This window comes from Sebastes umbrosus, chromosome 23 (assembly GCF_015220745.1).
Source record: "Sebastes umbrosus isolate fSebUmb1 chromosome 23, fSebUmb1.pri, whole genome shotgun sequence".
Lineage (NCBI taxonomy): Eukaryota > Metazoa > Chordata > Actinopteri > Perciformes > Sebastidae > Sebastes > Sebastes umbrosus.
This window is the reverse complement of record NC_051291.1, coordinates 13,924,644-13,951,314: the sequence shown is the minus strand read 5'-3', so window position 1 is coordinate 13,951,314 and position 26,671 is coordinate 13,924,644. Positions and strand designations below refer to the sequence as shown.

Genomic DNA, 26,671 nt, shown 5'->3' with positions numbered 1-26,671 from the left:
GAAAAAAAAAAAACATCCTCCGATAAGCTGCGTTTGTCATCCGCTCCTCTGTTGTGGCTCTCTATCATCAGAAAACACTCTTACTCACTCTCCATAGATCATTCCACAGCAAAGTACGACAAAGGCGACCAATCACGTGGATTGCAGCCAAACCAAAAAGTCCGCCCAGGATGGTCCTGTTTGATTGTTGTTTGTCTTCATATTTAATATCGCTTATCCCAGGAGTTCTTGCCACGTGTTTATCTGCTGATGGAGGGTAACGTTTTTTTCATGTTTTGAAATCGTCGAAGCTGCTCTCGGACTTTTCTAAAACTAGCATTCACACGTAATAAATGTACACTTGTGCTGTCATCCGTTGTTTATGAAACGCTTCTTCGCTTTTTCAGGAAAATCACCATGGATTTCCATGAAGACGCTTCTGCTACAACTGTTAAATGTCAACATCTGTGTTTATTTTGATTTCACCCTTTGTGTGTTTTTTCCGTCGGTGGATAAAATGCAGGACTGATTCCACCCACAAAACATCCAGACACTGTCTCTTTATGTCGGTACAACTCCCAGGTTTTTGTTTCAGCTCCCTGTGACTGTTTTTCTCTTCCCTCCTAACCTTTCAGTCTGACATTTTCAAAAAAGGCAAAAACTACACACACGGCTTGTATTGCAAATGCTGGCATTAATGGTATTGTTTGTGCTGTTGGCTAGCCCTGCTTTAAATACGAACGGGACAAAAAGAATGCATTATCTGATCTCTTTCTCTTTCACCCCAGCCTAGATTGTAAATACCACATTCGAGCAGTGTCGGAAAGGACAAGCAAGCTACCTTTAGCCCCTTCAAAATGCTATCGCCCTGTCACTCGTCCTTCATTCTGAAATAGGTCAGCGACCGCCTCAGCCTGAATGCGTCTATCTTTTAAACATAAGCCCCACCAGGTACTGCAGAATGGATGCTGGGTTAACTCTGCTCCCATCTGACCCTCACCTCTCTGATTTTTGATTTATAATCACAGAGACACTGCAGGGACGTCTCTATCTCATCTTTTTGTCCTTTTCCACTCATGATTTCACCCAGCGGAAAGACAGAGGTTGCAGAAAAAACAGTCTGGCAGAGATGAGTGTGTGTGTGTGTGTGTGTGTGTTTGTATAGCTATCTCTGTGAGGACCAAGTTGAGTTTTAGACCTTCAGAGTGAGGACATTTTGGCCGGCCCCCACTTTTCAAAGGCTGACTTGAGGGTTCAGACTTGGTTTCAAGGTTCAGGATAGAATAGGTTTAGGTTAGGGTAAGGGTTAGGGTCAGACATTTCAGCCCGTTCCCATGAAAATATGGCATATGAATGCTACGATAATGCACAAGCCATTTAGCGTGCAATACAGACACCTTTTTTGCATTTGGCATGTCATTTGCACGCCATGTAGTGTGTACTGACTGCAATGTAAATGCTCCGCAAAAATATGCTACACTCAGAGATAGTGTCGTAGAATAAAATGTGAGAAAGACCGCTTATGGCGGGTGGGTGGATGGGTCGATGGATGGGTCCAACAAACAAAGGACTTTCAACCAGGAGACCAGTGTTTTGTTTTGTAAGTTACGTTAGTGACGTCTTTTTAGTTGTGTTTGTCACATGTTTTCCATTTTTGCTACGTTGTTTCTGTACATGTTTTACTTAGTTTACGTATTTATTTTGAGCACAACCATTACATTTGCCCTAAACCTAACTAAGTGGCTTTGTTGCCTAAACCTTACTGCGGATGTTACCATAGTTTTGTAGTGTGGCATACAAATGACATGCGAAAAGCCTACAATGTGTCCTTGAAACACGTCATTGCAATGTCGTGCTATTTATACGCCTTCCCGTGAGACCGGGTTGGTCATTTAGTTGTGATGGTTAAGGTTAAGGTAAGGGGCTAGGGAATGCATTATGTCAATGACTGTCCTCACAAAGATAGAAGTACAACGTTGTGTGTGTAGGTGTGTGTGCGTGTGACCTGCTGAGAGTAGCAACCTAACTTTCCTGTAAACACATCCGACCTCTCTCCCGTTCATCCCAGTTATTCTTTTGTTATTTTTTCACAACACAATGAGAAGAATTATTGCTTTCAAAAATGAATAAAGAGTTATTAGGACGATTTTAATGTTTTTTACTGGCTGTAAACAAACTTTTGATGGTTACGTAATACATTTACATACAACATCAAAAGTTCTGATATTATGGGTTTTACATTGATGGATGATGATTGTATGATTGCTCATGTTTTTGTTTGAATCAACATTCGCATTTAATGTGATTCTTTTCTCATGCATGCCATCAGTTTGGACACCTGTTGAACCCCGATTCCCAAAAGTTTAGAATATTTTGTGCATGACTGAATTTGCTGTGAGCACACTAGAGGGCGATGAAGATGACTTGATTTTTTTTTGTTTGTGGTTGAACTAAAAAAAAAAAGATTATGAGAGCAAACACTCCTCCAAATAGAAAATGGATTCACAACGTTGAATATGAGGCCTCTTATTTTGCCAAACGGTGGCCATTTTTGTTTCCCTGTCTTTCACTACCCTTTCATTATGGTTGCACAGTTCGCCCTACTTGACAATGTGTTTAAGCATTTTGGGAGACAGACATCCTGTGTGTGCAATAACCATGAATACGAGGCACTGCACACTGAAAATCATTATGTTTGAAAGGAAACCAATGTAGCATTTTGGGAGTGCAGCATATGACATGGAAGCGCAGTATAGTGGCTAACTTTCTTAAAGAAACTGAAAAAAGGGCTCTGCCATAGCAGTGCACTGCTTCATGAATGACATGTGGATCTTGTCTGGCTCTTCAACACTGTGTTTGCTCATACTAGTTAAAAAATAATTACAAAAAGGTAAGACATATTTAAGGTAAGACAGGTGGAAACGGAGTGTAACAGATAGGAACCATCACCTCCCTCAGTTGGCTTTGAATCCCTCTCTACCTGTCTTTGCAGTATATCAACATGCTATTAAAGATGATTTAAGTCTATTCACTACAATGGTTTGCTTTGGTTCTTGGATTTAACAGCTTGATTCTTTACAAATTTAAATCCACCATTGTCAATTTATTGACACTTGGTCATTTTGAAATGTAATTGTACCATGATTTACACCATTAACCCAGACTCATGTCAGCAAACATTTTCATTTTAAAATTCAAAATTTACCGTATATACTGTACAACAAGTGAAAGTTTGAACCAAATAATTTATGTTGCACTAAAAAGTACAATCATATATATACATACCCTCTTGGTTAAATGATAAAGGGAGCTATAACCAATATTTTTTATGAACGGTTTCAGTGTCTTTCAGCTCATTGTTTTGGTTTTCCGGCCTGCAACTTTAAAGGGGACATATCATGCTCATTTCCATGTTCATACTTTTGGGTTTCTACTAGAACATGTTTACATGCTTTAATGTTAAAAAAACACATTATTTGACATAATGTCTGGCTGAATATACCTGTATTCACTCTCTGTCTGAAACGCTCCGTTTTAGTGCCTGTCTCTTTAAGAACCCCCTCAAGAAAAAGCCCAGCCTGCATGTGACATAGGAAGGGGAGCCAAATCTGAATGGCTTGTTGAATCAAATATTTTCTGATCTAGGCAGCCCACAAAAAAAAATACTGGGTTATCTTATTTCACAGTTTGTGGTTTGGTAGGCACAGCAGTTACCCAAATGTATGAGCACAAGCACTGAAAAAGTGAATTTTTCATGACATGTCCCCTTTAATGTTTTGGTATATCTCTGCTTTCTGCAGTGTCATTTCCAGCACCAGCAGAAAGCTATTTCCAGTAAAAAAAAAAGCTTTAAAAAAAAGAAACAGTACACTCTTTCTCTGGATGTGTAAATAGGCAACTTTAAAAAGGATGTACTGTAATATGTCAGTGTTTTGTTCACAGCTTGTTTCCGCTGCTCCCAAGTGGCCAAAAAGTAATTGCAGGTTTAAGGGATCATTCTTTTCTCAATCTGGGCTTTACTCCTGGAGCTTTTCCCATGGTGATAAATGATAGTATTCAATATTTCATTATCCATGTCACTAAGAGTGCTGCTCTGAACACACATAGCTCTTAGGGTTTATCCCAACAGGACAACCTTTAACCAGTGCTGGGGCCTAAGGCATTACATCACATCTCTGGAGTTACCAGGTGCAGTTTGTGTTTTTACTGACGTGGAAAAAAATGGGTAAATCAGGGCAAATCCTTCATACACTTCATTTGACATATTCCCCAAACTGATTAAACAGAACATTTAATGGTATGAAACAAAACAAAAACATAGCATAATATTAAAATAATTTAAAATTGATCTCAAATCAGTGTTAATTGAGAAACTATCTAAGGTCAAAAGCCTGTACAACTTCCATCACATTACTATTATAGTTACAAATTTATCTTCTTGTTTTGATTTTTTTTATAAGTCTGAATCAGCAAAGACAACACATATAACTGGATGGCCCACATGTTTATTTGCTGGACAAAAATATCACAGTGGCTGGTTGGTTTAAGCTACAACAAGCAAATAATCTTTGATGCGTTACAGTTTTACACCTAGAATCAAGTTTTACCAGATGTTTTAACGCTTCTGTACAGCAACATTCAAGACTTTTCTGGTAAGCTTATAGACAAAGACTGTGATTCTGTTGAGTAGTAGAGAAAATGTACAAGTAGGATGACGATTTACATTCATACATTAATGGTATATATGTGGTATATGTACACAGGTTCAATGCTGATCTATAGCATTCAATTTGTGGTCACTCTTTTTCTGCAAAAAAAGGAAATCTATCCTCTAAATTTATCAAAGTTAAAAGCCTCATCCTCTTCCTTTATTTTTCGGCACAATTTAAGATGGAGGAAAAACATCATAGTAAAATGCTGTACGAGACTCCATCTGTCCAATTGTCAAATTTCAGTGTTGACTACAGTGAGTCCTGGCAGACGGGGGAATTATTTCAACCTGAACAATCCTGGCTAGACAGGAGCTTCGCCCACGCTCCCTGTGTGTGCAAATTCTTCATGCCCCGATGGCTTTATATCCTCCCGGGAAGTTGTCATCTTCCGCCAACGCTGGACAAATAATGACAGTTACATCAGTCTCATATTAGCATTAAATGCTTAACAGTCCGGACGTGGGAAGTCAAGTGGACCAAAACGTACAAATAAAAAGTGTGAAAGGTGAACAAATGTGGTTTTTAGTTGTAATTCACATTAATTTAATTTAAGGAAAAGCAGAGAAAACTTCAAACTAGACTCTGAAATTTTAAAATGGTCTCTTACTGTCAACAAAAATCTGGTTTTGTAGGACACAAAACACTAACAAAATGTTAACTGTAACAATCAGTGTTTACTCTCAGTTGTACCCCCTTTGTGCAGTGCCACATGGTAGTATCCTACATAACTCTTTTATTTAACGGCAGGGAATAGACAATAAAAAACAGAGAAGACAGTGAGACGTGTAAGAGGTCTGTACCTGTTTGATGCTGCCCTCGGTGACGCAGAACATGTAGATGAAGTAGCCCGGGATCAGCAACATGGAAGACATAGCCATGAACCAGCCAATCACTTGGCCCCACAGCGGGTACACATACTTGCCCAAGGTCAGAGGGGTCATCTCAATGGCACTGAAGGTAAACACACCCTGCAATTGTACAATTATGTTATTAGTCCAGTTAACCAGCTACAGAATGAGAACAGCAAGCGCCAATTCGGTGATTTGTATGTCGAAAAACATCTCGGTTAAAACTGGGCACTAGAAAAGAAGACCTTTTTAAATGTCTAGGTTATGTAACATTGTTTGAAACAGCTTTTACACATAATATAATATATATATATAATTTGTTATGGACCTGTATCTAATACAGTCACGTTCAAAGCAACAGTTATTTGTAAACCTTGATGTCTAAGCAAGAGTCTACAGCCATGCTGGTGTCAGCTAGTGGCTAGACCACCATTGCCAAATCTTTAAAACTGTTGACAGGTCACGTCAAACTGCAAACAAGGTTGATTATGAATCTTTCTATTATGAATTTTTGATCCATGGAGGTTTTATATTTGTAAAACTTTCCTTGAACCGATAAAAGCGATTTAAACATCTGTGACGTCATCACAATGTATAGTATATAAATTTAGTGGACCGATGTTCACTTCTCAATCAAATTTAGCCCATTTCTAACCTTTACGTCTATCACTAGAGTAGCGAAGAGAAAGACATTGCCATGATTTCCCTCAGGGCCTAACACATCCATACGTTGAAGTAGGCTACAAATCACCATGTGACGAAGGAAACCAATTCAGCAATGTCATCAATTCTCTACCTATGGCACCTCCTGCAGCTTGATAGATTTTCATGAGGGAGAAGGAAGCACATGCTAGAGTTCGACTTAGAAAGAGCGCACGATATGGATGGAGGTTAAATCCATAATCATTCCCCCGCCTACCAGGCAGATCAGCGGAGTGAAGTACTTCCAGCAGAGCTTCCACCAGACGCATGGCCTGTAGCCGATCATGTCCTCAATGTTCGAATAAAACCTATCAGCTCCTGTGGCGTAAAAGAGAGGAGGACAAAGAAGAAGTGTGTGTGTGTGCGTGTTAATGTGGAGTTAATAAATACAAGAACAAAAGCCTTATGGGGTGAGGGGAAGCTGATTGGACAGAGAGTCTTATCACAGAAAGTGGAGCAGATAGATGTAATTTCCTGTTGGACAGCGACAGTGTATATAGGAAATTGACATGCTTGATTCATTCGGTGACTTGGCACAATATAGTCCTTTCTATCCAGCTTCGGTCTCAGCTTATTTCAGCTGTGGTTATAGTTGATTTCCCCTCTACGGTGTTTAAGCGTAGACTGCATAAAAATGGTTTTCCTACCATAAAACCAGGATATGGAGATGGTTTCGAAGAAGACGAGGTAGAGAAGACACATCCCACTGGCGGAGTAGTAATCAAACAGCTTGAACACGTACAGACCACCCTGGGAGATTTCAACACACACACACGGAGAGTCACACGTATCTGCTTCAGAGGCCTCTCTTTATTGAATAAAATATTCATGATGAATGTACACCGCAGGTTGTTGTGAGATCGTTTTGTCATTATGTATAATGCAGGAGGGGGCTCTTCTCCCTAGTGTCGGAAAAAATTTACAAATGTTCAGGTGTGTATGCGTGTTGGGTTTTAATACGGCCACCTTCTTTTAAAACTTAGTCACACATTCTGCAGTACAAGTCAACGTATGTTATACTAGACAATCAACATGGGCCGAGGGGCATGTAATATGCACACAAGTGTACCTGTGTGACGTTAGAGATGCCGATGACGAAGGAGATGAAGCAAACAATGAGGATGAAGACCTTCTTCCTCTTCCTCAGCACCAGGGGATATTCATCCATCAGAGCTGTGATGAAGCCTTCCACTGTGCAGAACTAATACATGCCATTATAAAGAGATACGGGTCACAATGTACTGCAGTTTGTTATTAAAAGAGTACTTCACTGATTGAGCATTGTTGAACTCACGATGGACAGTTTCAATGCAGCAGAAAAAGACATATCGTCTTTTTTTATCATCAATAAAAAGTCTATCGTTGTCTTTGAAAGATATTGTCAATTAATGTTCTTTGTCAAAACCTACATTAGAATCTGAATCAGAAATACTTTTTTGATTGATGAAATTGGTTTATGTTACAGTTACTCCCTTTCTAGAATAGAAATATATATATATAAACATAGAGAAATTATAAGAAAAAGAAAAATACGTGCTGTATACTACAATATATAACAATAAATATGGGAAAATAGAAATATGGAAAATATATATACTACAATACTGTATATAACAAGGGTTTAAATAATAATAACTAATATGGGAAAATAGGAATATGTAAAATATATATACTATAATATACAACAACAGTGTAAATAATAATTATTCATATAGGAAAATAGAAATATGTAAAACAAATATATTACAATATAACAGTGTAAATAATAATTAATGTGGAAAAATATAAATATGTAAAGCATATATACTACAATATAACAGTGTAAATAATAAAAATTGATATGGAAAAATAGAAATATGTAAAACATACAGTATATACTACAATATAGCAGTGTAAATAGTAATTATTAATATATAAAAATAGAAATATACTACAATATATAAAAACAGTGTAAATAATCATTATTAATATGGGGAAAGAGAAATATGTAAAATATATATAATACAATATAACAGTGTAAATAATAATATTCATATGGAAAAATAGAAAAATTTAAAATATACTACAATATATAACAGCAGCGTAAATAATAATAATGCTAACGAATGGGATCTATGATTGTGTTAAAATGCAAGAATAGTATAAATAAGAATAAATTCAGTATTAATGCCAGTAAACCAGAGTATTGCACGGTTGAATTATTGCACCACATTATTGCACTGTTAAGTCAGTATTGCACAGTAGAAGATATAAATACACTAGAGCTGCTTACAGGGGTGAAATAAGGGCCAGTCTATTGACTCAGAGTTGAGAAGTTTGATGGCCACAGGCAGGAATGACTTCCTGTGGTGAATCTCTGTACTCCTATGCTTGACCAGCACGTCATGGAGTGGGTGGGAGACAACCCATAATGCAATACAACCACTGACAAGTTAGATGACGATTTGGGTGCGTTACGCCAGTAGCAGCTATTATTCACTCGAGCCGCATCATGCATTTTAGATACTGTCATGACAGAATTGCATAGACTCAAAGAGAGATAAAAACAAATTATGTTTTGAAATAGTAGTATGTAAGTTGCTAATACTGCTTGGGTCATTTTTGACTCTCATATTATTCCCAGTCACAAGCGTTCATGCTGTTTTTTAAAACTTCTCCTAATGAAAGAAGAGATGAATATTTTCTTAGAATACAGCAGCAGACAGTATGATCTAAATCATGTATACAATTATACAGCTTTTTTTTGGTGTTTTAGGGTCATATCAGCAGGTAAAGTGTGTGCTGTTTGTATACCTGACTGTCCAGGCCCAGCATCATGAGCATGGAGAAGAAGAGGATGGCCCACAGGGAAGACATGGGCAGCTGGGTGACGGCCTGAGGATAAGCTAAAAACGCCAGACCCGGACCTAAAGGTCACACAGAAGACACACCATTTCAATTACAAATGCGTAATCTTATGACATTAGATATGTAAATATGTCCATAGGCTATACAGTAGCCCTATGGACATATTTACATATCTAGAAAACATAAGAAACAGAACACAAACAGCACTATAATATCAAATATTATATGAAGTCCTACGCTGTTTTTGCATAGCCAAACAAGTCAACACAGTACTGTACCCGATGCTGCTAATTCCTGGACAGGTTTCTTAGTGATATGGGACATGAAGCCTACGATGGAGAAGATGACGAAGCCAGCGAACATGCTGGTGAAGGAGTTGATGCAGCACACTATGATGGAGTCCCTGAAGAGAAAGGAAACAAAATTAATAGTTGGGATGACAGAAGAAAAAATCATATCAGGATGTATAAAGCTTGTGACTGCATGCTCCTACTTGTACACGTCGTTGTTGTAAGTGTTGTAGCTCCCCAGTGCGATGAGCGAGCCCAGGCCCAGTCCGTAGGAGAAGAAGATCTGAGTTGCTGCGTCCAGCCACACCTGTCAGATACATGTACGCGCCCATATTCATCATCTGTTTGATTGTCTATATAAACATGTTTGTGTGATTGGATCTGTTGCTACCTCAGACCGGGTGAGCTTATTGAAGTCCGGGGTAATGTAGAAGCGGATCCCATCTATGGCTCCAGGCAGCGTGACCCCACGGAAGAACAGGATGAAGAGCATGAAGTAGGGATAGGTGGCTGAGAAATACACCACCTAAGAGAAAGAGAGAAAGAGAGAGAGAGCAACTTCTTTTAATGTGTTCAAATTAACAATTATTTCTATTCTGTCAAAGCCAAAAACCCTTATTTGAATTGCACAGAATTAAAAATGGAAGAAAGTCTGTTCTAAGATGGGATTTGGGTTTTCAAGTTAATCACAATTGCAAACAACTCAAAGCCATTTCTCTTAAATAATTAAAAGTCAACAAGAGAGGCAAAAAACCCACAGAACACAGAGTGCAAAATCTCAGGAATATTTCCATGGCTTCTCTTTGCCAGGAGACGTTGCCAGAGCCTTTAGGATGAGGCCCGCAGCTCTATAGCTGTAGCATAATCATTATGCTTAATTGGTAGTGTCCGTCAAGGCCGGGGCCGCGGGGGAATTCATTTTTTTTCTCACTGCTCTCAGATGCCACACATTAAAATCCAATTATCCACCGGCAGTGAATGTGTAAATGTGCTTCTGCTCACATACATCGCTTGGGCTTGCTGTAATTTAAAAATCCCAGGCAGTAGGCACAGTGATATATATATATATATATTTTTTTTTCTAACTCTTTTTGCTATCACCTCTAAATTATCCAGCAGTATGGGATTGGATAATGCATTTAGAAACCATGTGTGATGGATTATGGACAGCAGATATAAACAGTCAACATTTGTTGTTCCACTCTGTGGAGCCAATTAACTTATCCTCTGCCCCACTTTGAGGTGAACTCATAACGTGACACTCTAAACACAGTAAATCAATTTCTCAATCATCATGGGATCAATGGATGAATCTCTCTTGTTTCTAATTCTGGAACCAATCAATAGCTTTAGCAATGATGAATAATATCCATTTGAGCTGTGAACTATGAGCTTTGGCTCATGTCATTGTGCTTTAGGATCAATAAACACATAGACAATCAAAAAGCAAGTAAAAGGAGACAGGGCTTAAATGGTCCAATAACCAATCACGTATATATCTCGTCAAGCATTTGCATTTTCTGAGAGACCTAAATGACAAAACACACCTATTAAAAGCTAATTAGTGTGTCAGCTTCTGGGAACGGCCCAGTGGACAAATGGACCAAAGGATAAACCTCTACTAACTACTCTTCAAAGAAAGAACAAGGCTGGTGTAACTAGATCAAAAGGTATTGGACTTAACTGATGATGGCTCAAAAGGTTAAGGGATCAAATTTATCACAATTCGATTAAACTGTTGTCAGGCTATTAAGTAGGTGTTATCAGTCGCTATAAACCCCATAGATATGGGTCAATAGGGGCCTGCTATACCTACTACTATGTTTTATCATCTATTCACATGGTAGATCACCAAAAGAAGGAATAAAAGAAGACAACAGTGACCTCTAGCATCCAGTGTGAAACCAACAACTTGTTGTTGTAACGTGTTCGTAGTTATTTTTATCCAAAACACAATCTTTTTCCCTAAATTTAACGAAGTGTTTTTGTTGCCTAAACCTAAAGAAGTTGTATTTTTCTTGCCTAAACCTAAAGAAGTTGTAATTTTGTTGCCTAAACCTAAAGACGCCTTTTGTTTCTGTTCAAAACGTGACATTTAATTCAGTTTTACAACATGTTAGAACGTGTTGTTTTAAAGTTTTGCTTTCACATTTAGAACATAGGTAGGCATAGTAGGCCCCCACTGACCCACAGCTATGGTGCTTATAGCGACAGATAATGCCTATTTAATGGCCTGGTGACACTTGAATCCAGTGGGACAAGAAGGTTGTACCAAATTTCATAGCTACCCATCCAATAGATGTTGAAACATTTCACTAAAAAACAAAACTGTCAACCTGCTGATGGCTGATGGAAATTGTGGTATTACAGATTTATGTGCATCTGTATGAAATGTAATCTGTATGAAATATAATCTTTAAGAAACAGATGTTGTAAGCTTTTAGATTCCCCCTATATGTTAGATTTCCTTTTGCTAGATCACCTGCTGTGGAGGATGTTGACGCCTGGCACAGAGATGTGTTTTATGGTTATCTTTGCACTACTTTATAAAGCCGTATGTCACTCATTGCAGAGATGCCATGCATGCACGCATTAAAGATCTTTAGAAGAATTGATTGACAAATATTGTGTTTGTGCATTCTCTTGCCTCTCTCATCTCATCTCATCACTCCAGACAGAAACTGATTTTAAGTTACCATGACATGTCGCTGGAGGAAATCACCAAAGTGAGTAGGAGTCATCCTCCGGGCACCACGAATGTCTGTACAAAATTTCATGGAAATCTGAAATCTGTACAGTTGTGGAGATATTTCAGTCTGCTCCAAAGTCACGATATGCTATTTTTCTTTCATGTTCATGTTTTCTCTGAATCATGTTTTTTCTCTTTAATCAAGAAAGGACTCAGCCAACAGCAACATCGGCTCTGCCTCCTGAGCAGCTCATGTGTCCTCTGCTGTTTGCATGATTCAAAATGTGGAGAGGAAGCGGCTCAGATGAAGCAGACTGTGTGATGTAGTAGTAGCAGTCTGCAGCCGTAGAGACTAATGTATGTTTCAAGAATGAAAGAGGAAAGGGAAAGAGGAAGAGAGAGAAACTGAAGCACTGAGTCTGACCTTCCCTGTCCACTCCACTCCTTTCCAGATTGAGAAATAGACGAGGACCCAGGCCAGTGCCAGAGTGCCCACTAAGGGCCAGCGGACCTCTCCTGGCTCCTCCAGACCACTGGACATCTGGTGCATGTTACGCCTACAGGAACACACACACACACACACACTGAATTCAGACACAGATAGCTTCCAGAAATAGCTTCAACATATCCATGTACAGGGCATCTCATACTCATACTGTATCCAGGAACATATATCTCGCCGACTTACTCCCAGAACTCGGTGACAGCGCTGGTCAGGTTGGTGGTGTCTGTCAGACTGTAGTTGCAGAAGCATTTCTCTGTGTTCCAGGGGTTATCACAGCTTTGCCAAGGCAGCTCCTGCACACACAAAACATACACAATTATGAATATGAAGAAATATTTCTGCTTTTATTCACAGAAAAAAAAGAAACTTCTATCAGATATAAACACTGAACAATATATTTTTTGATCCCCTGCTTCTCAATCTTCCATTTTTTATTTATTTTTTTACACCAAAACGCCTGTAAAGTCTTTAAATTTCCACCATCAGGCTACTTTGAGCCAGCAACCATTACATTTTTGACACTTTTACCTGAAAAATTATTAATAAAACTAGTTTTTTTAACAAAATTGCTGCCGATTAAATTGCTGTCGATCAACTAATTATAATTGTTTCAGCTCTACTTAAAATATACAACTTTTTAGTTAAAGGTGCAGTGTGTCTGGTCTGGTGGCATCTAGTGGCGAGGTTGCAGATTGAAATCTGACTGAAAGGTCTCCCGTGTGCCAAGCATATAGAGAGAACTACAGTGGCTGACGCAAAAACGTGAAAGTGTGAATGGCTCATCTAGAGTCAGAGTTTGGTTTGTCCGTTCTGGGCTACTGTAGAAACATGGCGGCTTGCTCCGTAAAGAGGAACCCGCTCCCTATGTGGACATAAACGGCTCATTCTAAGGTAACAAAAACATAACAAATCTTATTTTCAATTGATTATACACTAAAGAAAACAAATATTATATTCAATTTCTGCCAATAGATCCTCCTAAATGTTACACACTGTTCCTTTAAGATTGACTTTCTAATGATTGATTATGCAACATACCGAACCAAAGGAGTTGAATAAGTAGTAGAGCGCCCAAGCAATGATGATAATATAGTAGATGTTGAGCCAGAAGGACAGAACAACAGCAGCTATACCAACACCTGGAGAGTGAGAAGAGGCACAGACGTCAGCATTTTACATTACAATGTTTTATAGGTCAGCCTATACAAAGTAAAACTCCAGAGCAGATTTCTCCTCAAACAACATCACTCAGCGTTGTTAGTTATAATCTTCATCATCCTCATCCTTGTTGTTGTTTCTAATGTTTACTTGCCCTTGGCTTGGAGTATCAGTTGGCACAGCAGAGTTTGGCGGCAGTGGTGTAATTGCTACCACCGACTGGCTGCAAAAGATTCTTAAATGAAAAACAGATTGTTTTTGTGTTTTCTGCACCTCTTTGTTGTATCCTTATCATTTTTGGCACAGAAAAAAAGAGCCTGATGTCAAGTGGAAATATTGAGCAAAAGGAGGCTCGATCACCAAAACACAATTCGTGCTAATACATCAAATCTTACAATAAATGCATATTCCTGGTGACATACTGGTCTGTTAGGATGCTCAGAAATCATGTCAACTAACTCAAAATATGTGTACAATTTAAGTGATATAACAACAGATGTACATCCATATCTTACCTTTCATCATAGGGATGAGCTTCCACACTCCCAGCCCCCCTACTGAGGTGAACTGCCCCAGAGACGTCTCCAGGAAGAAGAGAGGAATCCCAGCAAACACCAGGGTCAGAAAGTACGGGATCAGAAAGGCCCCTGATAGATGATCACAGAGTAGATAAACAAAATATGTTTGGTAAGATAATGTAGATAGCAATACTATCATTAACATGTTAGAGTAATACTGCATTTAACATACTGATGTAACTTAGATTGACAACTCATATCATAAGACAAATTAAAACTAAATGTTCAACTTGAAAAGTTCATTTTTCTTCAACATAGACTGAAAGAGAGATTCAATATTGCCGTAATATTGTGGTGAGAATGATATATCCCTTTCTCCAATGTGTTAAACCACAACTCCTCTCCAAGATCTACTTTATTATATTATTAGAATTTTATGGAAAAATGCTAGAGGACAGTCTTCTTTAAAATAATGTATCATTTGCATGCAGGAGACAGAGAATATACACTCGCCCAGAGAGAAAGTTTTACAACTGATTAAAAAAGTTCCTGTAAATGTTAATGGGTTGCTTAAGGACCTTATTCTGATAAAGTATATTCTTAAAGGGTAACTTCAGTCAAATAACCCATGGAAAATGTCTCTCTATTAGTTTTATTGATACTTTGAAAGAAAGGAGTGATGGGCAGAAAACCAAAGTGATTTAGCCACGGGCTAGTGAGAGGGGCCTATTGGCTACTGTTAATTCAGATCTGATAGGTGCACTGGAAAGGTTGAAAGGGACAATGGAGAAGAAGTTAGAGAAGATGGGGGATTTCATTTATCACTTTGGCGTGGAAAGGTTTGGGGTTTGTGAAAGCAGACAAAGAGGGAAAGAAGAGACTTGCATATTGCATTTGGTTGTGTTCCACATAGTCTACTGTGGGAACCATTATAGTACTTCAAAGTACCACACATGGTGAAAGGGCTAGTGAGGGGACATTCAGATGTGTATCACAACAACAGAGTTATCTGCAGCGTGGCAGCAGTTGGAGATAGGCATCGTGGCACAATTTCACAGTGAGTTGTTACCATGGCAGCAGTGGTCATCATTGGGGGCATTAAGATCGGTCGTGTCATAGAGGGAGAGAGGCTTCAGGGAGGGCGGCGCTTACCGCCAGTACAGGCATACTGTACATTGATGAGATGACAGCCAGCACAGCACCATGTAACAAAAGGCCGCTGGATGAGTAAAACACTACACTGTAAAAAAAATGTTTTTTTATAGTTTTTTTCAAGAAACTTAACATTTTTTGTCTGTATTTCAAAATGTCAGAAAAAAATGTAAAAGTTACATGTTTCATTTGTGATTTATATGTAAATGGTCTTAGATTTGCAGTATTTTTTGTAATCACAATCATAATTATCTGTATTTAAGCTTTTCTTGATAATTTTTAAAGATAATTATTCTGTTTTTTAGAGGTTTATGACTCTATTTTAACAATTATTTTATGTTAGAAGAAAAAGATTTCATGGAATTCTAAAACTATTTCTTGTAAAAATACAGATTTTTTTGCAAAACTTCTGAGTTAATGTAAATTTGGGCTTTTGCAACGTAAAATTACATGTTTCATTTGTGATTTATATGTAAATGGTCTTAGATTTACGGTGTATTACTCTATTCCAACAATAAATATATGTTAAAAGTAAAATATTTCTTGTAAAATTACAGTAATAAGGGCTAATTATATAAAGATAATTACAGTTGTCTTTTTTAACAGTTTATTTATGTTAATTAGCGGACAGTATTTTTCCGTTTTTTAACAGACATTTTCTGGCGCCCCTGCTGCTGGAAAATTTTCGTTATTTTACACTTTTTTTACAGTGTAACTTGTATGGCTGTGGGTTAGAAGAAAGGTGTGACTGGGGCAAAGATGGATCAGGCAGCATGCTGCCGATGGCTGGATGGATGCATGCTATACAGACTGACAAGCTGCTGGATCTACATAAATGTTATAGTTATGTTAATTGTTCTAGTTGTTATACGTAGAAGTATATGCTTTGTTGATTGCCAATGTGTACCTGTAGAAGATTGTTTAATAGGTAATTTTTGATATGTCATAGCAGGTGTAATTGATAAAAGATATTATAATCCCATTCTATTTAGTTTCACAGCCAATCCAATGAGTACCAGGGCCCTGGCACACCTCAATGGAACAGGGCCACAATTAATGTTATTAATCACACCTGTGTTCATCCTGCAAGACATGAGAAAAAATGGCCTATGTTGGGTCAAAACGTCATTTAACTTGAATACTGGGCTTCGTTAGGAATGCTTCTGGCACATTTTACAGTGTATTTATTGTGGCTTTGGGTGAAATATCTAACAAATCTCAAACATTGAAATATAAGTATGCATATAAATATCTTGTCAGAATTCACTTTAAACTCATTGAATATCTTTTGACAATCTCATGATACCACTTACCTCCACCGTTCTTGCCGCACAGATAAGGGAATCTCCAGACATTTCCCAGGCCGATGGCGTATCCCACACACGACAGCAGGAAATCAAACTTCCCCTTCCAGCTCCCCCTGTCTGGTGGCGCTTCTTTTTCCTTCTTTTCGTCTGCAGGTGGCGCCACAGGATCCAGCTCCTCAAAGGGAACTGCTTGTTTGACCTCTGTCGGGGAGTTTAAGTCCACTGTGCTCTGCCCAGTCTTCCCCATGGTGGGACCGCTACGGACCAGTGGGGTCAGTAAGTCACTCGATCCTCACGGCCTGTTAATGGTGACGAATTAAAGTCTTTGTTGCTGTCGGGCTGAGCTTCTCTCACACTGAGTTTGGTTCTTGACTCGACAGATTGAGGACAGTGTGCGGACACTGAATGTGCAGGAACGCTGTAGACAGACAGAGGGAGAATACAACAGTTGTTGCAGATGTGTAATACCAATTATATATGGGCAATATAATATAATTTGGAGAGGAATTCACTCAAAGTAATTTTTTATACGATCTATAATTACACACAATAAAGGTTGTTATTTGATTTAAGGTGGTATTTGTGGATATGCCAATTCAAGCCCAAAAACATAGCACAGAACAAGCATTATTGGTCTGATATGAGCAGGCAGATGGCGCCAAAGAGTTGTGCAGGGATGACATATTTTTGTAGGCGAACCCGTAAGTTAGCATCACCCTGGGTTCCCTCGACAAAAGGCCAATGGGATTTCTCCATTGGGTTTTGGATTATTGCAGATAATAAGCTCTGTGGCAAACAAACATTTATGACACTTACACATTTTGTTCTGTAAAAAATAATCTCCACAAATGAACACCACTTTTTATGATTTTTGAAGTGTGAATGCAATCGCCAGAAGTAAAAAGCTAACGTTAAGGCTATAAACGAACTACACCACGGTGGCATGAACGTGAGTATACACAACGTGGCTGTAAAGGCGGATGTGTTTTGTAGTCTCATTTAGCCACTTGTTTACTGCCTTTTTTAAGACATATAAAAGCTTCAAAATGTGTGGGATATTTACTGACGAATTTTATGTCGTAGGACAAAATGTTGAAATCTCTTAAGCTTGTGTTAACCACAGACCTTATTTCAGGCATCTAACTAAACACGAGGGAACCAGAAGTGTAAAAATGCTAACTCGTTTCCGGGTTTCAGGAGTCATTCCTGCAGCAATCTCTCCAGGTCAGCCTTGAGAACACGTGCATTGTTCATCTTAATCACTGTTGACACACCCTGTACGTCACCTTTCTCTCCAATCCACCACCGTCAACTTCAAAAACCAAAGGTTCCACTATGTGCTGTTCACAAAAGAAGGATTTAAAGTCTGTACTGCTCACACACAGACGAGTGGACGTCTAGCTGTAATGTAAATTTAACTGCGGTGTCAAGTTTTTATCAATAGTTATTAAGCCGTTCATTGCCTGTGGAATAACCCCTCATCTCATGCCTGGATGACATCACATGGTCAGGAAGTTCATTGAGAGGAAGTTGTTCATGATTAGAAATATTGATTGACCCAGAAATCGCTTCATGCAGTCGATTAAGACCGTTTGCTGATACATCCCCCTGAAAAGAACAAAGATATTTTACAAGGAAATTTCACTGCTTGTTTTCACACACAGAGGAGCTGTGAAACAGCAGGATCCCGCTGAGCTTGCTCATTCTATTACTCTTCTGCATACTTAATCATCAACCGCATTAGATTGATTCAGCCTGCTGTACTTTAATTTTTCTGTGCTGATTCATTGTGCTCGCTGTTTTCATTCAAACGTATATTCGCATTCAATCTTTACTGATGAAAAAAAGCCTTTGCATCATTTAACAAATGCATCATTTATGCCTTCTGGCCTTTGATGATGTCGATGAAAAGAAGTATTGGCAAAGTGTGCTGTATATATGGACGCAGATGATTCAGAATACAAAAAAGTGCAACGTATTGGAAAATCTGATAGATTTTAAACAGTGACTGTGATGTTTACTATAATAGACTCTGATCATAATATATTCTCTCCTGCTGTTGAATGAATTATGTTCGCCGTCTAAAAAAAAAGTAATCAACTTCAATCGAGCATAATACTGTGAAATGATCAAAAGTGTACTTTCAAATAGTAGTCTAGGTGCTTCAAAAGCACACCAATAATACCAAACACATCACAGATTCCCTTTGAGGGTGTCATCCATTTTGATTCAAAGTCAATCCTGCTTTTTTTTTGATAGTGGAGACTTTTAGGATGCCATTTTTCATTATGCTTTTTTGTTTCTCTCAACAATTACTAACAAAGAGTTTCATAATGAATTCATACTGATTAATATATGTATGGTCTGTGGCAGCCCATTGAACTACAACCAACTTTGTTAACCTTGTGATTTGTGGACAAAATTAACAATTTAGTCGATGACGGATAGTTTTAAAGCAGAGGATGTAGGAGGGCTAATCCTACCTGAGAGATTTCCAAGTCCTCCGTCAGGTCATGAGCTTCAGTTCTCTTCACCGGCACCACAAAAGTCTTGACACTTCAACTTCACATCCAAAGGAAAAAAAAAAATCATCTTTGAGTCAACAGTGAAAAGCTCCGAGCCAGCTCTCCGGGCCCAAGGGAAGCCACGATGTATCTGCTGTTTTTGATTTTGCAGCTCTTTCCTGTATCGCCGAACTGTATTTTGGACGACCTGTGGCTGTTCCTGGAGCTGCTATCGAGTGGTGCTTGATAATAAAGTTCGACCTGTGTGTGTCTGCTTTGATTACAGCTCAGTTCGGACTGGTGAGGCCCCGAGGCCATGGGGGGATATGTCAATCGCCCAACTCTGGTGGGGGAACTCTATAGCGGCAGCAGCAGCAGTGTGTGTTTGTGCTTTTGCGCGTGTGTGTTTGTTGCGATAGCCGAGGTCAGCTCTTGCCAGCGCCGTTGCCATGGTGTTTCCCAACAGAGAAGGGCCTGATCAGTGAAAGGGCTCGTGGAGTTTTGGAAAATGAAACGAGCGATGGCTGCTGGCAAAGACCCTGGAAATGTATGACCGCAAACGCATCAGACTCGACAGTCGGCACATAAAGTGACATAATATTCATCCTCAAGGAACGTAGAGGCAGATAAAAGTGTATAAGTGCAAAAGAATCTTAATTTCTCTATTTTTTTTGCGATATGCGGGTGCCTGTGTGTGCAAGTGATATATATGACTGTACCAATGCCTGCAATCTCAAGTAATGCTCCATCTGGATCTGCATCTTCAGGCATACAGCAACCCCTTCTGCTAGGTCCCACTATCTGCCAAATGGACCATTGTGCCCAGTATGTAATGCAAACCAACACACATACACACACACACAGAGGAAGGGATTCAGATATTGTGATCCAGAGAGCCTGTCTGAACTATCCCCCATGTTATGCCTCTGAAACAGACACTTCGTTTCAATAAACCCGCAATTAGGTGCCAAATAGTCCCAGCCGGTGCCTCTATGGCACATCCAAGCAAGCAATTGTTTAATTTTTGCTGAACAGTGGCCACAAGTGGCGATCAATGAATTGAATTTTCCCAGCCAGTTGAGAGAAACTGGACATCAAACAGGAAACAAGAAGTATAGAAGGGTTCATTTTCGTGATAAAACCATTGAATGTTTATCTGTGATGTACTGAATGTTGTGTGTAACACAAGAGTCATAAAGGCAGTGAGGTGATTTAGTAATCTCAGTTACAAAGCAATACCGAGTGTGAAGTTCGCTAACATTAGCCACCATAAACTTTTGGTGTTATGGTCAATTTCTTATTTGTAAGTAAGACTGTTATTTCTTCTTTTCAAGTTGAAATCATGCCAAAAGCACTCATTATGCAAGTTATGCAAGTTATATCTTCTATTATTGGATCAAAATTATTGATTCAAGTATCACTAATATTGCAGCTGGTAAAGGTGGAGCTCATTTTAACTACTTTATGTAGGTAGCTTAATCTATACATCATAATTCATTAGATATTAGTTATATTTTGTATTGATAATCTGAATTTGCAAAGTAACTAAATGGAAAAGTACAATATCTGCCTCCGAAATGGAGTGTAGTGGAAGTATAAAGTAACATAAGATGGGAAGTAAAGTACAAGTTCATCAAAATTGCATACAAGTACAGTACTTGATTTAAAAACACCATGAAATCATGTTCATCATTTAAAAACACTCGTGTCCTGGAAGTGGATGCAGTGACGTTGTGTATATTGTCTTTTTAATTACTCTAGCGACAGTAAAACAGCACCTTCATTAATATTAATGGAGTTAGATATGAAGCACGGATCTCTCTCGTTTCTCCTGGCAGGTAACCTCCTAATGTTAATATCTGCACCACATATTCTAGCACCAGCCAATTAGAAAGACTAATGAACATTCCCACAATGCCCCCGGCAGCACTGTACCCGATAGCCATTGCAGTGCCGGTGGGTGGGGACAATAAAGGGCTTCAAATGTGAGAGATTTAATCATATTAGCAGCTTAATTACACCCGTAGCGAGCCGCTCCTATCAAGAACAGATTCATTGCGATCTCTGGTGAGGTTTATTGTCCATGTGGACCCAAATGATGATAGCTGGCTGGATTGGAGTTGTCAAAGCTTGTTTTCATCAATCTGTTTACAGCGTCCCCCCGATCAATGCAGCCTAATTATGATTCCAGAGCACCCGCAGCCGAGAATAATAATAGGGAGCGATTATAGGTGACGGAGGCAGACTGACAGCGAGACAGCAATGTCTTAAAGCAAAAGTTAAAGTTGGTCAGAGTTTTAAAAGATTATGTCAGGATTTGATTGGTCATATTTCCTCCTTAAAAGAAGCATGGGGATTGAAAATGGGAAAAAAAAATAACACAGAGAATGAAGAAAAAAGGCATGGAGAGGTAAGTTAAGAGAGAGAAATAGAGGAAATGTAGTGATAAAATGCTAAAATGTCACAGAGATGATCATGCTCTGTTCAAAGTCCTATTTAATAGCATAATTCATGCAGTGATGCTTGTTGGCTTTCCCAAAACACGGTCAGAATTTAAGATCTTCATTGTTGCAGATTTAACTCTCCCGCAGGTTTCTTAACACGGAGCAGTTAAGGCGCCGAGACCAAATACAAATGTAGCGTGAAATAGAAAAGATACACCAGGAGACACACAACTGCTACCCCTTAACATAATGTAAAACCATTCTTATGACCATGATATTTGAACATGTAATTTACTGCATATAAACGTCGGTGGGGCATGTTGTGTTAAAGCCACCGTTAAATCCATGGTGACACCTTGTTTTCTTTACTGTGCAACGGCAACTCAACTCGGTATGGATACGGCTGAGATTTGCTGAGTCTGCATGCCCGGAGGTAAACTTCAGCAGCACGGTCATTTGTATGCATGAGCTCTGGTCCTGTCACTGCGTAATGAGTGCCTGTAGCAACATCCAAACAATTCCTCAAAAAGAGCAGAGTAATGCCTCATACACTATACTGAAAATAAATCATGTCTGCTGTTTTTGAAAAATGCTAAATTCTATGAATTCTCAATATTTCTTTGGACCAATGTTTAGAATAATGAAGTTGCCGTAGATTTATTGTATTTTTCAGAGTCCAATGTATTATAGTTTTTTAAACAAAACATAAATGCTGGAAGTTGATGTTGGTAAATGTCAAAGGGGAAAGATCTCTGCAGCAATCCTGTTCCCAGTGAGGAAGACTACATATTTGATAATTTCCCCTTTACGCATTATGATAGCCTACAGATAATGAATGACTCAGCAAATCCAGATGTTTTGTTGCGGAAGTTGCTAGAAAAGGTTAGTAATTGCTCATACATGACATGCAGAACAAGTCATGTGTGCAATTTTTAAAGTTTAGCCTTGGATGATTTTTAGCCATGCTAGCAGAAGGACCTTGTGGATGGCGAGGTTGGTCTGTCAGTTAATCGGTCCACCCCTTTAGTCCCACAGACTGTATATAAGAAGTGGACGTAGTCACCGTGACATCACCCATTGGTTTGTGGACTGCCATTTTGAAGCCTCGAGTTCAACATTTAGGCCGTCGCCATCTTGGTTTTTGGCCGTGGCCATCTTGGTTTCTTTGCAACCAGAAGAGAACGCTGAACGAGACATTTTTAGGAGACCAAAATGTTACAATTAACTTTCATGAACTGAAAACACACTGAGAAAGAGTTAAAGTTGACTATTTGACTCTAAGTGGGAACCATAATTTACTAAATGAACATCATGCTGTATTGAAGAAGACTTGAAACTAGCGATTGAGACCATAAACTCATGTTTTCAATGATTACTGAGGCAATAAATCAAGTGAGAAGTAGGCTCATTTTCTCATAGACTTCTATACAATCAGACTTCTTTTTGCAACCAGAGGAGTCGCCCCCTGCTGGCTATTAGATAGAATGCAAGTTTAGGGCACTTCCACATTGGCTTCACTTTTCAGACCCGGTGATTGCGCACTCACAGTCGTCGAGTAGTGAGTCTCATGAAAGTTTGGAAATGCAAGTAGTAATAATTTCAACCATTATGTATTTTGAGTCAATATATTAAAAGCTATTAGATTTGCATTCTTTTGGAATTCGGTTTATTCATGTAAAAAAAAGAATCCTCAATAACAGAAATGTGCAACCGATTAGAAAAGAAACTGCCGCCTTTGAGGCCTCCTCGCGAGCTGCCTTTAATTTACAGCACGTGTCGCTGCCTGTGAATAAATGCGAGGGTTATTATAAAGCAAGGAGCACCCAGGGGCGATTGGCATGCGTAGAAAGGAGGCTAATATTACCAACATTTTCATCCTGTAATGCAGTGGGACGATGCATGCCGCATAAATTTCCACAGGTTAAGGACAGACGCGGGGCGAGGTGCACATCAGAGAGAGCATGATTGTGTTAATGAGGGAGGAAGAGTGAAAAGATGAAAGATGATGAGGGAGGCAGGGGCAGATAAATCACTGCAAAGAATGAGGAAAAAGGTAGAGATATGAGTTGGGAGGCAGAATGAAAAGATAGTGAGATAAGAAAATGGAAAAGTTGATAGGTCGCAGTAGAGCCTATAGATAAGAGAAGAATGAGATGGAAAGATACAAAGCAACTGAAAAATGACGCAGAGGAAGATTGTTCCATCGCCGATGATGGAATAAAAAACTGAAAGAGATAAAGGAAGTGATGGAGGGCATTGAAATGTCTTCATTTACAGTTTTTCTGATACATGAGTCCAGTAGAGTTTCATTGGCGTCACTGCAGAGTGTGCTACTCCTCCCTGGAGATCTATCAACCATCTCATTCTCCGTTTCATGCTGCTCTCCTTCCATTACCCCTGAGTCATGTTTTATCATTCCAAGTGTATCAAATCCTTGTGACCTTGTTATACGCAAAGTCATCGCCCTGAATATACCCCACGATAAATTACATCGAGACATTGTGACCATAAAAGCCTTAAAGAAGCAATCAAGCAGAAACACAATCTACGTTATGTGGAACTTTTACAATCTGCATGTGATGCATTCAAAGTTGCCTTCATCTTAGTGGTTGTGATCAAACGGTCGGCTGAAAGATAAGGTCAGACATTTTTCCTTTTGTCTCGCCCTGTGGGAATTGTTGCTGAGTGCGGCAAACAATCAGAGGCTTCATTAAACATAAATGGAGATATATGGGCAGGGACTAATGGCCATAAATGCAACAAAGAGTGATGCAAGTCCTGCCGACAATGTCATTCACTGACACGTATTCATTAAGAAAATGTTCCACACAAGTTGAATGAGTAAGTTTGAATAAAATATTGAATCAACAAATGCAAAATGCGAGTGCAATGGAGACAGGCTAAGGGGGGTAATATTCTGAGAAAAAACTCAGAATTTCCAAGATTAAAGTTGTAACTTTACGGGGGAAAAGACTTGGATATATCTCTGAGATTACTGTGGCAAATTTACGAGAAAAAACTAAGGATGACTCAAGGTTGGACAAAGATGGCAACAGACATACGATTTTTATTTCATTACTGAATGAAAACTAAAAGAAAGAATAACTTGAAGCAAAGCAAATTAAGCCAAACCGAGCCAGTGCCTGCGACCATCTTAAATAGAGCAGTAAGGTAGTGACTCCAGGTGAGCCCAATCTACCTGATTACCCTCCAAACTCCTGCAGGGAGAGGATAGGAAACCTTTAGATTGCAAGACATGGTCATAATATAAAATATAATAGGTGAAAACAAATACAGTAGGTGATTTAAAAACTATATCTGGTGTCTCTTAAGCTTAAAGTTACTGAGTACTTTCAGGGATGTACTTTTTAACTTTGGGTTCCCAATCCACCTTTGGATTGACACTGTAACCTTCCCACATTTAATTTAGTAGAATAAATGTCTCTCCAGTCACGCCCATTTTTCACATCTTCCTTTAGTCTCCAGCAGAGTAAGCATCACTCCTGTTTCTTTCCCTTTGCCTTTTTTACGAAACAGAATGAGGAAAGGGAATACAAAGATGCAGCATCATTTGGGGAAGATCTGAGCTCATTAGTGAAGTGAACTAATGATGCAGCAGAATTAACTTAATGTGATATCCCAGCATCCTCAGATTAGACAGGTGATTTCAGCCCAAACATCACGAGTGGTTGACACACTGCAAATGTTGTATATTTCTAAATCTGATCTTTAATTCACACTTTGTTATTTTCCATCTTATTTTTTGTTGTTTGTGATTTTTCAAAGCTCAGTGATTCAATATTGGTGTGTATTTAAAGGGGAAACAGTTGAATATGTCTCTGGAGGGACCTTCATAATGTCTGGGAAAATAACCCTGATGATGTCATAGTGATGTCATCAGGGATATCTCAGATTTGGTTCGAGACTTCACATTTTTAACAGAAAGACAGAGTTACAAACTGGAAATGTGTGAAAGATGTCAGGAAGGCATAATCATAGACTAAGAAGTGGACTACAGTTTTGAAGCCTCGAGTTCAGCATTTTGGACGTCGCCATCGTGGTTTTTGGCCGTCACCATCTTGGTTTGAAACCAGAAGTGACATGGAGGGTGGAGCTAAGTACAACTGAATGCTGAATAAGGCATTTTTAGGTGACCAAAATGCCACCGGGGCCTAAAAAAAAGACTATTATGTTGCATTATGGGAAATGTAGGATTCAGTGTTTCCGGAGCTGGACCCATGTTAGGAACTAAAAGTTAAAACATCTGGGCTTCTGTAAATTCAATTTTGACCATTTCTTTTTTTAAATCACTTTCTTGTGAGTCCCAAAATGTTATAGAAGTAAAAACTAAATTGCTGGAGTACTCCTTTAATCTATTTCCTCCTTTAATTAAATTTTGTAAGGTATTGTTGGGTACATAATGGCTGCAAAAGCAAAAAAGATAAGAAAATTAACTTAATTAAAATACCTACAATATTTATTTATTCATCACTTTTTTTTTACCTTTTGACCCTTCATAAAAAGAAAGAATGATCTCAATATAATAGCTGTTTCCATGACAGCTAATAGCATCCTACTGGCCTTATTTTATTCACCATTCTTCACCATTCACCATTCACCAATCGTCAAATGTTGGTACCCATGCCATGGATTTTCCATTAAAGTAACTTTGTCTCTCTGCTGCAGCTGGTTTATTATGTAAAGGCTGATGGGTAGATGCTCTAATTATAAATACACTTGTGAACCTATAGTTCCACATCCACCCTCAGGCAGCATGCCGCTTTTATTTTAAGCACAGAGCCATCAATGTACAAAATGGGGGCTTGACCTTTCACATCCCTGCTGCTGTTTTCTATCACTTGAGGAACATTTGATAGCTTCAAGTTGTTTTAATAAGAACATTTAAGATGTATTTGACCGAATGGTGGGATTTTAGCTTTCAGGGACATATTTCAGGACTGGGGGTCAATCGCTGGTGGACTGGAGGCGGTCAGGGGGTGATGGGGAGGTGTGAGG

The 26,671-nt window shown here is 38.9% G+C and overlaps 1 protein-coding gene across 2 annotated transcripts; it reads right to left on the bottom strand.

Moving 5' to 3' along the window:
* Positions 1-4,466: 4,466 nt before the first annotated feature.
* On the bottom strand, positions 4,467-19,456 carry LOC119482463 (sodium- and chloride-dependent GABA transporter 1-like). Of its 2 annotated transcripts, none has more exons than XM_037759964.1 (15): positions 19,191-19,456; positions 16,714-17,125; positions 14,246-14,377; positions 13,611-13,711; positions 12,756-12,865; positions 12,492-12,624; positions 9,770-9,904; positions 9,582-9,685; positions 9,367-9,491; positions 9,035-9,147; positions 7,311-7,442; positions 6,889-6,991; positions 6,459-6,559; positions 5,492-5,659; positions 4,467-5,088 (listed from the first exon to the last, which is right to left on the bottom strand). In XM_037759964.1, exons 2-15 carry the CDS (start codon positions 16,952-16,954, stop codon positions 4,993-4,995), a joined length of 1,794 nt encoding a protein of 597 aa, XP_037615892.1. In that variant the 5' UTR covers positions 16,955-17,125; positions 19,191-19,456; the 3' UTR covers positions 4,467-4,992. The 2 variants fall into 2 exon arrangements, with proteins under 2 accessions (XP_037615892.1, XP_037615893.1); XM_037759965.1 differs by lacking the exon at positions 19,191-19,456 and adding an exon at positions 15,318-15,416 and having other exon boundaries at positions 16,714-16,832.
* Positions 19,457-26,671: the final 7,215 nt, after the last annotated feature.

Coding starts and splice junctions, on each gene's coding strand:
- LOC119482463 (XM_037759964.1), bottom strand. CDS start 16,954: ATGGGGAAGACTGGGCAGAGCACAGTGGACTTAAACTCCCCGACAGAG. Junction 9,905..12,491: donor GAGTGGAGTGGACAGGGAAG/GTCAGACTCAGT, acceptor TCTTTCTCTTAG/GTGGTGTATTTCTCAGCCAC. Junction 6,560..6,888: donor CTCCATATCCTGGTTTTATG/GTAGGAAAACCA, acceptor TTTACGCCACAG/GAGCTGATAGGTTTTATTCG.